The following is an 11990-nucleotide window of genomic DNA, read 5'->3' as shown; positions in this document are numbered from 1 at the left end:
GGCGCCCGCGGGGAGCGCCTGGAGCGGGCTCTGGGGGGCGGGCCGGGGAGCGAAGGCGCGGCGACGGGGGACGGTGGGCGCGTGTCAGGGACCCCGCAGCGGGGCCGGTTCATGGCCGCCAGGGTGGCCGCGTCCAGCTCCCCACTGGCCGGCAGCGAGTTCGCCCGCTGGAACCTGCGCACCGCCGCGGCCAGGGCGGCGCCCTCGGGGGTCTCCGGCGGCCCCTCGGGACTGGGCCCCCAGGCCGTCCGCAGCCCCGACCAGCCGTATCTGGACAGGAACCGCTGTGGGAGAGAAAGGCACCCCAATCTGGGCCGCCTCGGTCCGGGCCCTCCCGGGCTGCCCTGCCCCTGAGTCTAGAGAGACAGAGACATGGGGAGAGACACAGAGACAGACAGACAGACAAAGATAGAGACAGGCAGAAGCAGAGAGACAGCCAGGGAGAAACAGATGGAGATAGCAATAGAAATAGACAGAGAGATACAGAGAGAACAGCAGTGAGAGACAGAGACAGGAGAGAGGTAGACAGGAGAGAGGGAGCGAGTCCTGGGCGCCGTCCTGAGTGCGGGCCCTGGATGGGCACCAGGCCGAGTCAGAGGCGCCCCAGGGCCCGAGGAGCAGGAGACCTGGGCAGCGGGCTGGGCGAGTGCCGGGAGGAGGTAAGAGGTCGGGGCAGGGGGAAGGAAGACGCTCCCCGAGGCCATGGGGGGCAGGTCGTGGGGGGCAGGTGGGGCTGCCAAGGCAGGCCGGGCGTGGCCACACCGCAGAGAAGGCCATGGTGAGGCATGTCCTGAGAGCTGGGAATTCGAACTGAGAGGCTTGGCAGTGGTTAGGTTTGAGGACCCGGGGGCTTCCTCATGGCCGCAGAGAGAGAGCGAGGTCCGCGGCCTCCCTGGTGCTGAGAGCCTGGCTACAGGGCGGCTGTCCTGTTCTCTGCCCTGGCCTCTGGGGCACCATGGGAGCTGGGGCTTGGACTTGACCCTGAGCATCAGCTCCTGGCCTATGGTGACCACAGGACCACGTGCCAGGGCAGGTCAAGGGGTTTCATGGGTCCACTCCCTGCCCCCAACCACGACTCTCTGCATTGGACCTCTGGGTGCTTCACCACAGACTCAAGTGAAGTCCACGGATGCCACCCCAGACAGCTCTGTTAGGATCCTCACTATTGCGGTGTTGAGGAACCTTGCAGGGCTGTCCCCTTCTCTACATCCAGAGACTGGCATGGTGAGCAGCCACAGAAAACCTTCGGACAGTGCCTTGGACACTACAGTATCACATGCTTGCCTTTGGAAAGCCACTTGGCATTTCAGTCTGTTGTCTGGGCATGGACATTTCTCTCTCACTAGGGCTGACCTGTGGGGTTGTCAAATCAGGTTAAGCATGGATTCATGGTTGTTCAATAGGAGCCACTCCTCCCTCCCAGCCCAGCCTGGGTGGCCCTTCTCTGCCTCTGCACAGTCAGCATCCTGGCCTGTGCCTGTGCGTGCATGTGCATATCCCTATGCGTGCGTGTGCACGTGCCTGTGCCTGTGCGAGCATGTGCATGTGCCTGTGTGCACGTGTGAGTGCCTGGGGGTGTTGCTATTCTTCCAGCTTCCTCCTACCTGAGCAGCGTGGAGGTCAGCAATGGGCTTGGCCTGGCGCAGTGGGGATGGCTCCAGGTCCGAGCGGTCCCGGCTGTGGAAAAGGCTCTCAGGCTGGGTGGACCAGGGAGCAGCCAGGCAGCAGAGCAGCAGTGTCGGACGGAAGATGGAGGCGGCGAGCATTGGCCTGGTCTGAACCCTTGCCTTCCCTGCCTGCTTCATCCCCGTCCCCGTCACCTCTCCTTAAGGAGCAGAACCTAGGGTGGCTTTTATAAGCCACCCAGGAGGGAGCACCCAGGTTTCCAAGCATTTCTCACCCAGCCCTGAAGTGTGCCCACTAGGAGGCCACGTGGCAGGCCATGGGCGTGCTGCCTTTGAAGACCCCAGGCTCACCTTTCTTGTTGGTGTGAGAACTCCTCTCAGCCTCCAGAGTTTGCCACCTCCTCGGGTAATGACATCCTACAATTGCCAGTGCCTGTGGGTTCCATTTCTATGGAGATGGACTGTGGGCAAGTTTGCTACTAAATGAGCTGTGGAATTAACAGAGGCATGAGACTGCACCCCTAACAACGTGCCTCTCAGATCTGAGCCTGAGTTTAAAAACGCTGACCGTTAGTTTGCTTACAGTTTGGGTCGCTTTTTTTTTTCTTGGTGAACTGGGGTTTGGAGAGTTTTAGTTTGTTTCTCAGACTTTTTTTGTGTGGCTTTTCTTCTTTTTGTTTCTCTTTATATAAAGAAGATCTTCTCAGTAGATAGTATAAATTGTAAAAGTACTGAGAATGAAGAAGAAATTCTGTGATTCTGGTGGTGACATTTCAGTGAACATTCTTGCAGATACATATGCACAGGTGCCTAGAGAAGTATTTGTGTGTGTCTCTCATTTTACATGAACTCTATTCTCTATTCCTTTCAAGTCAGCACAATGTTCCAGGCACTTTTCTATTTCTGAATGCAAGTATTTATCGTTCCAGTTAATGACTGCACAGTGTCCCATTCTGTGGGTAGAGATTTGTATATGAGGATAAACTAGAATCACCTCGGCCCACTCACTTTCCCCTCATGGAGAAGCCTCAAGTTTTTCTGGGATCCTGAAGACAGAACCTTCCCTGAACTGGTCTTTTATTTGAGCAGACATCCTCCAGAGAGTGCAGACTGACTGGGCCACAGCTGTCCATGGGAATATGGAGAATCATAGAAATATGGAGAGACCAGGTGCAGTGGCTCAGACCCATAATCCCAGCGTTATGGGAGGCTGAGGCAGGAGGACTGAGACCAGGAGTTTGAGACCAGCCAGGGCAACACAGTGAGACCTCATTTCTACCAAAAAATGTTTAAAAATTAGCTCGGCATGGGCCGGATGTGGTGGCTTACACCTATAATCCCAACACTTTAGGAAGCCAAGGGGGTGGATTGCTTGAATCCAGGAGTTCAAGACCAGCAAGAGTTCAAGACCAGCCTGGGCACCATGGTGAAACCCCATCTCTACTAAAAATACAAAAATTACCCAGGTGTGGTGGCATGCGTGCCAACAGTTCCAGCTACATGGGGGAGCTGAGGCTAGAGGATCACTTGAGCCCAGGAGGCTGAGGCTGAAATGAGTCGAGATCATGCCACTGCACAACAACTTGGATGACAGAATGAGACCCTGTTTCAAAAGGGGGGAAAAAATGGATAGAGTGATGTGTGCCACTTGCAGGCCTGAACTCTAAGACCACCCTCGTATTCTCTGTGATTTCTTCCCTCAACTCCTGACCCGATGCAGAGCATCCAGCAGAAGTGGCTTGGATCCCTGAATCCCCTTGTGGAAGACCACCCTCAAACCCTTGACTGCTCTGTGACAGGAGCAAGAAACAACTTTATTGCTTGGAGCCTAAGATTTGGGGTTGGTGGGTGCAGCAGTTAGATAACCCTAATACAGGCCACTAAACGCTTAGTCTGTCCCCAGAAGGACCCGTAACATGCTCCTCATTCCCTAAGACCTGTCTCCAGTAGAGACTACGGCTTGCCCTTCTGTCTCTGGTGAAGGCTGCACAGGTCAAGGAGCAGGAGGGGTGTTCCCGTCCCTGATGGCTGCCTCCACTGAGGGAAGCGCCCTGCTCCTGTGAGCCTCATGACAGTTTTCTGGGTCACCTCCAGCCTTCCTAGTGACTGTTCTCTCCCCAAGACGCCATCGTCCCTTTTCTTGCAGAGTTCTCCTGTATTCCAGGTCCTTCCATTGTCCTGACTGACCCTGGCATCCCTGTGAATGACTGGTGCGTTGCTCTGACCTACCCCTCCATGACTGTGATCTGAAGATTCTCACCTCCACTCCACTGGAGTCACTCATGGCCTGGCCTGGCCCAGCCCTGGTACCCCCTGGACTACTGCACCTCTGATCCTGCAGGCATAGGCAGCCCTTGATGCCCACCGTTGGCTCTCCTCATAGCTTCTCACCCTCTTGTCCCTATCACATGGTCCTCTGAGCCCCAACTGCACCGAAGGTCCTGAGGGTCCTTCTGCCTCACCCACCTAAGTTGTCTTGGATCCTTGGTTTTTACTCTGTCCAGCTCAGATCCCAAAGACGCCGACCAAGCCCTTGCCGGAGAGCCTCCCACCACCCCTGCACTGGGGGCTGTGCCCTGGGTGGATCTGGCTTTCTGTCCCCTCCATCATGCTGAGCACACATTTGCTCATCTATTTCCTTTAAAGTCATGACTACGCCCCTTCTCCGTGGGCTCCTGCGCTGCACAGCAGCCTCCTCATCTCCCACTTCCCTGAGTATTTCCTGTTTCTCCTCTCTTCTTGGTGGGTCACACAGATGCCTGCAGGGGCTGACCCTTAGGGACAGGGGAAGGGCAGGGGAAGGGCAGGGGAAAGGCAGAGTATGGGGAGGCAAAAGCAAGTAGAGGTTCAGGTTTGCTGCAGGAATTTCTACTCCAGTATCCAGAGAGCTTGCAGGAAATGAACTAAAGTTCTTTGGGCACTGTGATTTTGCAGATGAAAACTTAGAATTGTATGTCAAAGGTCTCCAAGAAGAGCAGGTGTGCACAGGCCTGTGTAGGGCTATCCGTTAGTTATTCATTCAGTTATCATGCAGCAAATACTTATTACTGTCCTACGGACAGGGAATACAGAAATGAACATGATGGATTCATTCCCTGCTGCATTAGTCAGGGTTCTCTAGAGGGACAGAACGAATAGGGTAGATACATTAAGTAGTATTAACTCACACAGTCACGAAGTCCCACAGTAGGCCGTCTGCAAGCTGAGGAGCAAGGAAGCCAGTCTTAGTCCCACAGCTGAAGAGCTTGGAGTCTGATGTTCGAGGGCAGGAAGCATCCAGCACGGGAGAAAGATGGAGGCTGGGAGGCTAAGCCAGTCTAGTCTTTTCACGTTTTTCTGCCTGCTTTATATTCTGGGAGCTGATTAGATGGTGCCACCCAGATTAAGGGTGGGTCTGCCTGTCCCAGTCCACGGACCCAAATGTTAATCTCCTTTGGGAGCACCCTCACAGACACACCCAGGATCAATACTTTGGATCCTCCAATCCAGTCAAGTGGACACTCAGTATTAACCATCACACCTACTCTCATGGAATGTAGATTCTAAGTAGGGAAGACAATGAGCAAAAAAGAAATGAAAAATTCCAATAGTGACGGGTGCTAGGAATAGAATTAGGGAAAGTGAGTGTCTATGGGGAAGAGTGAATATTCAGGTGAGCAGGAAAGACCTCTTGTGCGGATGAAATCTGGGCAATAGCAGAAAGATCAGAGGGACTCAGTCACATGTAACTGGGGGATTGGGATTCGGGAGTGGTATACTTTTTAGGCCAGGAGAAGGCAAGTGCACAGGCCCTGAGGCTGGGACCGGCTGGGCGAAGCTACAATAGCAGGGAAGAAAGAACAGCCTGGCTGGACGTGACTGGGAGGAGTGAGCTGGGAGGGGAGGATGGGGAGGAGCAGGTGAAGGTCAGATGGGGAAGGACCCGTAGGACAAATGAGGAGTCTGGGTTCACTCTAAGTTCAGCTGGAACATTTTGAATGGACAATGCCAGGAGTGGCTACTTTTTAAAGAACCTCTGTGCAGTTCTGAGGTTGGTGTAGGCTGTGTCTCCTGGGGTGAAACCCTCTGGCTATCGTCAACTCCTCTGTGTTTTTCTGACTGTGCCGCACCCTGGGACACTTTCCTGGGCTCCAGGACACCGGGCTTCCCGGGGAAGGCACAGTCCTGCGCTGTGACCCCAGGGATCCATTCTTCATTGGGCCCACACCCAACGCTGCGGGGGAAAGGCGGGACCTGGGATGCTGGGAAGGGGTGCTCAGGAGGAGCTTGGGCGCCCACCACGATCCCTGTTCTGCTTGAAGCCTGGCAGTTCTGTCCATTCCACCAGCTCTGGTCAAAGACGGTGCTTCTGAAAGTCGAATCTGAAAACTTGCATGACAGCTCTCCCCAGTGGGGGTAAGATGATTCCCCTTAGGGATTACTGTGGCTTAGATGTTCGTGTCCCCTCCACAATTCATGTTGAAACTTAATCCCCAGTGCAACTGTATTAAGAGATGGGGCCTTGAGGAGGTGATTGAATCATAAGGCTCTACCCTCCTGCCCTTAGAAGCCAGGCTTCAGAGCGTGATGTTCAGCCCTTTGCCCTTCTGCCATATGAGGACGCAGTGTTCAAGGCACCATCTGGCAACAGAAACCGGGCCCTTGTCAGACATCAAGTCTTGCTCTTGGACTTCCCAGCCTCCAGAACTGTGAAAAAAAATTTGTTCATTATTTATAAATGACCCAGTCTCAGGTATTTTGGTATAGCATCACAAATGGACTAAGACAGGGATCATAGGCTTGAGGGCTTCATTACTGAAAGTTATTATTCTTTAAGAAACTTTACGGTGTGGTGGCCTCATGCAGCTTGGGTGCTTGACTCGGGGAAGTATGTTCACCATGTGAACGTTTGCTCTTCTTTCGGAGGATTCTTCTCTCCCATTATTACTAAGCTTTGGAATGTACTGGCTGCTCAAGGCTGAGAATGTTTGATTAAACAAATTGCTCATTCCAGGTTAACTGGATTTCAAGGAAATCAATTGGATTTAGGAGGGAAAACGTCAGAGGAAGACACGTGACCTACAAGAAAGACAACGTGAGGGACAGGGGCTCCTGCACAAACTGGTTCCTGCTCTGTGCAGGCCACTTCCCATTTCTCAGACTGGGCAAGGGGTTGGCTTGGAGCTTCCAGAATCTCTTTTAAGCCATGAGATGCATAACCTAATTGTCAGTGGAATAACTGAAATCTTTTTCCTCTAAAACATTCATCATTTATAAAATGGATTTGCTTTTTTTTTTTTTTTTTTTTTTTTTTTTTTGAGATAGGGTCTCACTTTGTTACCCAGGCTGAAGTGCAGTGGCACAGCCACAGCTCAACTGCAGCTGTGACCTCTCTGGCTCAAGTGATCTTCCCACCTCAGCCTCCTGCAAGTAGCTGGAACTACAGGTGTGAGCCACCATGCCCAGCTAATGTTTGTATGTTTTTGTAGAGATATGGTTTTGCCATGTTGTCCAGGCTGGTCTTGATCTCCTGGGCTCAAGCAATCTGCCCACCTCAGCCTCCCCAAGTGTTGGGATTACAGGCATGAGCCACTGCACCCAGCCTGGATTTGCATATTCTTAGTACAGTTGGACAATAATATTTGGAAACAGTCATTCCCACAGGAGATCTTTGAGCCTTATGTTCAGCAAGAGGTCAGTTCTGACTGAAAGTGAGCAGAGCTCAGGGGGGCCAGGTGCTGGGGAGTGATGCCATCAGCACCAGGGCAGGCCTGTTATCGCTTCCAGCTGCATAGTGCGCCTGTGAGACAGAAAGACTCTTCCCAGTGTCTGTCCTGATTCCCTTCTGTCCAGACTGCGTTTTGGTCCCTTTTCATCCACAAATAAACCCTTTTCCCCATCTCTGGGCTGGCGTAGGACCCTCGGCCTCCCTGGGGAGATCTGCTTGTGTTTTATACACACGAGGGTTTGGGTCTGGGGCTTGTTCCTCCCCACAAAGGGTGCACGTGGAGGCTGCTCAGCGGTTGCGGGAGGGAGGCCCCGCTCACTACCCGCCTGCACTTCTCTGCCAAGGCACACCCAGGCCTCCTGGCCTCCGGATGAGAATGATGCTCTTTGTTGCTGGTGGTATCCCTCGGAAAGCTTCCAACTGGTTCTGCTCTGAAAGTGGGGCCCTCTGATGAGGAGATGCCCTCAGTCTGCTGGTCAAACCCAGCTCTTCTCAGGGCTGCTGCCAGGGCACCAGCAATGACACCAGCGGAGAAGCTGAAATTTCCCAAGCACGATGGTTAATTCTGTACGTCAGTGTGACTGGGCCAAGGGACAGCCACAGACCTGGTAAAACACTGTTCCTGGGTGTGTCTGTGAGGGTGTTCCGTGAGAGATGAGCATTTAAATTAGTAAGGAAGAGCCACCCTCACCAGCGGGCAGGTGTCATCCAGTCCACTGAGGGCTCGAGGAGAACGGAAAGGCCGAGGAAGGGTAAATCCTCCCACTTCCTGAGCTGGGACATTCATCTTCTCTGGCCCTTGAATCCTGTCCATCCAGGTCCCCAGGCCCTCAGACCCCGGGACTTACAGAAGCAGTGCCTTCTCCCCAGGCCTTCTTCAGACGCAGACTGGGAATCACACCACCAGCTCCCTGGCTCTCAGCCTCCAGGCTCAGGCTGAACTGCAAGCACTGGCTTTCCTGGGTCTCCAGCTTGCAGCCCACAGATGCTGGCCTCCTCAGCCTCCAGAATTCTGTGAGCCAATTCCCCTAAGTGCCCCCTAGTGTGTGTCTCTCTCTCTGTCTCTCTCTCTCCATCTATCCTATTGGTTCTGTTTCTCTGGAGAACCATAATACATAGAGAGAGAGAACCCCAGAAGCAGACCAGACTCAGAGGGAGGAGGAAGCGGTCTGGCCTGGCTCAGAGATGGGATCTGGCTGGTTACGTGGGACTCCTTTCCGCCCCTGGAAATGCAATTTTTACAGGACTTGGGGGTGTTTGGGTGAGAGGTGAGGAAAAAGTTACCAACTCCCCAGGTCCAGAAATTTAGTCACACGATGAACACTCAGGAAAGTAACTCAGTAACTCAGCTTGGTGACAGGCCCCGTGGGTATGAATCATGCAGAATTTTCCATGCAGAATACAGCCCCTGTCGCCGAGGTTACACGGCAAAGCTCAACGCACTGCTGCTGGACCCATCTGCTGGCCTCTCTCCCATCTGCACCACGTGGCCCCTGGCTCCCATCACCCCCCATACTCCTGAAAAGCTGCTACACATGCGCCGCCCCTGAGGGACACCCATCAGGCTGAGAACAAGCAGCAGCTGCTTCCATAACCGCACTGTGCCTGGGTCTCTTTGCTGGCTTGGGGAGGGGGCACAGGTTACATGTCAGAGGGTCCAGAGGCTTCGAGGTGGACTTGGTACCCTGGAGAAGGGTGTAGAAAGGAACCATCTCAGGCCCAGGCCCAATTCCTGTCCTGCCGCCAAAAGCGGGTTGACGCTGAGGCGTCTCTGCCCTGTCCTCGGAGCCTCAGCCCCCCATCCGTTAAGAGAGTTTGAGCTGCCGCCTCCAGACGTGTTCACCACTGAGGAAAGTGCTGCTGCAGCCTGCTGGAGGTAGAGTCAATAGCTTAATGCCGGTGATTAACAAACCACGTGTAACATGTTCTGAGAAATAAATCATATTGCTCATGATTTGCTGCTGGGTCTGAGAAGTTTGGGAAAAGCATTGCTGACGGCAAGGCGGGATTCTGATCATTATCCTCCACACCTGTGAGTCCTAGGCCTCTGCTAGGGGCTCGGGGGCAGGGACAAGCACAGGTCCAGCTCTCAGGGGCCCACAAACGCCCTGAGAAGAACAAGGTCTCAGAATGGCAGAGAAGTGGAGTGGCCACGGTTTGGAGCTGCACACACACGTGGGCTGTGGGCAGTCAAGCCAGGCTGAGAAGGGGGCTTAGAGGCCATGCTGAGGAACACGACCCCCATCCTGCAGCCCTGGGGGGAGCCCTGCCAAGGTGAGGTGGAGTCCAGCGTTCCCGTGGGAACACCCCCTCATCTAACTCTCCTTCAGCCCTTGATCAGCAAAGTTCGAACCTGCCTCCACCTCACTTAACCTTGTGTATGGCATTAAATTCCTCCAAGTCCAGTTTTTCTTATCTCTAGGATGGAGGCAGTAGGACCCACCCGATAGGGCTATTTTGAGGATTAAATGAGATGTTGAAGAGAAATGTTTAAGTCTCTCTTAATTCAGAGCGTTAAGTTGAGCCTGAAGCTGCCTCCTTACATGTTTTAAGGCCAGCCTAAAGAATTCTCCTTATACAGTGAACTGTAACCAAAATAGTTACAGCTATGGGTACAAGAGTAGGTTACAGCCTGTTCGTAGGATACAGCTTGGGCTCTGTCCTAGGTGTGTAAACAGGCTGTAACCTACTCTTGTACCAATCACTGAATTTCAGCCAATCAAAGGTGGCCAACAGCTCAAACGCTGTTCAAAATAAGGCAAATGCCAAGCTGTAACCAATCCAGCTGTTTTTGCATCTGACTTCCATTTTCTGTACATCACTTTCCTTTTTCTGTCCATAAATCTTCAACCACAAGGCAGCGCTGCAGCCTCTCTGAGCCTTTCTGGTTTAGGGGCTGCCCGATCTGCAAATCATTCTTTGCTCAATCAAACTCTCTCAAATGTAATTTGTCTAAGGTTTTCTTTTAACAAGATAAATACGATAAAAGACATACATTTCTCCTGTAAGGACTGGGCACACCTTCCAGTCACTAGAGTGCTTACCAGTAAGAATGAAAGAAAACTGTCTGAGCAAATGCATTCCTGCAGCTTTTGTAGGTTTTACCAATATTTTGTGAAAATGAGAACTCTTCTACTGCTGAAGTCTTTTCGTTGTTTCAGTTGCTTTTCAAACACTTTATATAATTGCACAAGGCATAAATCTATAGATAATATGCAAATACACAGCTTAAAATTGAACTTGATAAAAAGATTCAACAGTAAGTTTATGAGGGACTTCTGGTAACCAAATATTTCCTTTTTTTTTTTTTTGAGACTGAGTCTCGCTCTGTCACCCAGGCTGGAGTGCAGTGGTGCCATCTCGGCCTACTGCAACCTCCGCCTCCCAGGTTCAAGCAATTCTCCTGTCTCAGCCTCCTGAATAGCCGGGATTACATATGTGCACCACCATACCCGGCTGAGTTTCTGCATTTTTAGTAGAGATGGGGTTTTGCCATGTCAGTCAGGCTGGTCTCGAACTCCTGGGCTCAAGTGATCCACCCACCTTGGCCTCTCAAAGTGCTGGGATTACAGGCATGTGCCACTGCATCTGGCCAAGACTTTCTTTAAAGAGCGTTTTATTCAAACTCAGAAACGGTATATCTTGATGTTTACTCTACCAATTCACTTGATTATTTTATCATTTAGATTTGATTGTAAAAGAAAAATCTCATAGTCACAGTGGCTTAAACAAGATAGAAGTTGATATATCTTTTACACTCAAGAAGTCTAGAGTTGGGATAGTTTTTGTGCCCATAGTGTCATCTTGTTCTAGACAACTTCCTTTCCCCAACGTCATCTCAGGGCTCAAGATGGCTACTGGAGCCCCAGCTCTTCTGTCTGTATTCCAGGAAAAAGGAAGAATGATGTGAAGGGTGTGTATCTCACTACATCCCCTTGGCTACAGCTTAATCACACTCTCATGCCTGCCTGCGAAGGAAGCTGGGAAGTGTAGTTCTTATTCCAAATGGCCACACACTTTGCTGAACATCAAGGATTCTTGTTTCAGAGTAATGAATATTGAGACCACCTCAGACTCTATCCCTGTCATCTACTTTCTTAGAATTTTTAGTAAAATGATTCCTGCTAGTTTATTTTCTGAAGACTTGTATACAACACAATGTTCTTATTTTGTTACGTTCTATTCACAGGGAAGTTGTACTAACGCTTAACTCATTGAGTGAGTGACCACATGTAACTCAAGAGTTAAAGCGCATAAAACTTAGAACAGTGTCTGAGAACATGTCCCACCAATGAGCTGTGGCTGGAAGGTCCAGAGGGAACATCTTCAGTTCTTACCACTAGCCCATCTGAGCCTGGGGGGCCAGCTGCACTCTACTTTGGCTCTCAAATTCCTGTGTGATCCTTTATTCCTCCCTTGCACAAACTTCTTCAGCAACTCTCCTGAGTCCAGGAGCTGGAGGGGAAGGCGCGTGAGAGCAGATGTGAAGAGGGAATGTAGGTCACACAACTGTGGCAAAACCCTGTGCAGCACATCTGTTGAGTGTGTTCTCCCACCCCACCCTTCTGTCCCTTCTGATCCCCAAGAGGGACACAAGGAGGCTGACCACCCAGCCTGCTGGGGCATTACTCTGTCTGGAGCTGGCAGGGCCGGGGGCG

The 11990-nt window shown here is 51.9% G+C and overlaps 1 protein-coding gene across 1 annotated transcript in view; it reads right to left on the bottom strand.

The window, feature by feature from the left end:
* MMP21 (matrix metallopeptidase 21) overlaps nt 1-1881 on the bottom strand; it is a 10206-nt gene extending 8325 nt beyond the window's left edge. The window contains exons 1-2 of the mRNA XM_017858638.1: nt 1605-1881; nt 1-284 (exon numbers count right to left, since the gene is read on the bottom strand). Coding sequence (XP_017714127.1) covers nt 1-284; nt 1605-1805 — 485 coding nt within the window. The 5' untranslated portion in view covers nt 1806-1881. The remainder of the gene's footprint in view (nt 285-1604) is intronic.
* Nucleotides 1882-11990: the final 10109 nt, after the last annotated feature.

The sequence above is a fragment of the Rhinopithecus bieti genome, unplaced genomic scaffold (assembly GCF_001698545.2).
Source record: "Rhinopithecus bieti isolate Rb0 unplaced genomic scaffold, ASM169854v2 scaffold_42745, whole genome shotgun sequence".
Taxonomy (NCBI): Eukaryota; Metazoa; Chordata; class Mammalia; order Primates; family Cercopithecidae; genus Rhinopithecus; species Rhinopithecus bieti.
This window is presented reverse-complemented; position numbering and strand designations above follow the sequence as displayed.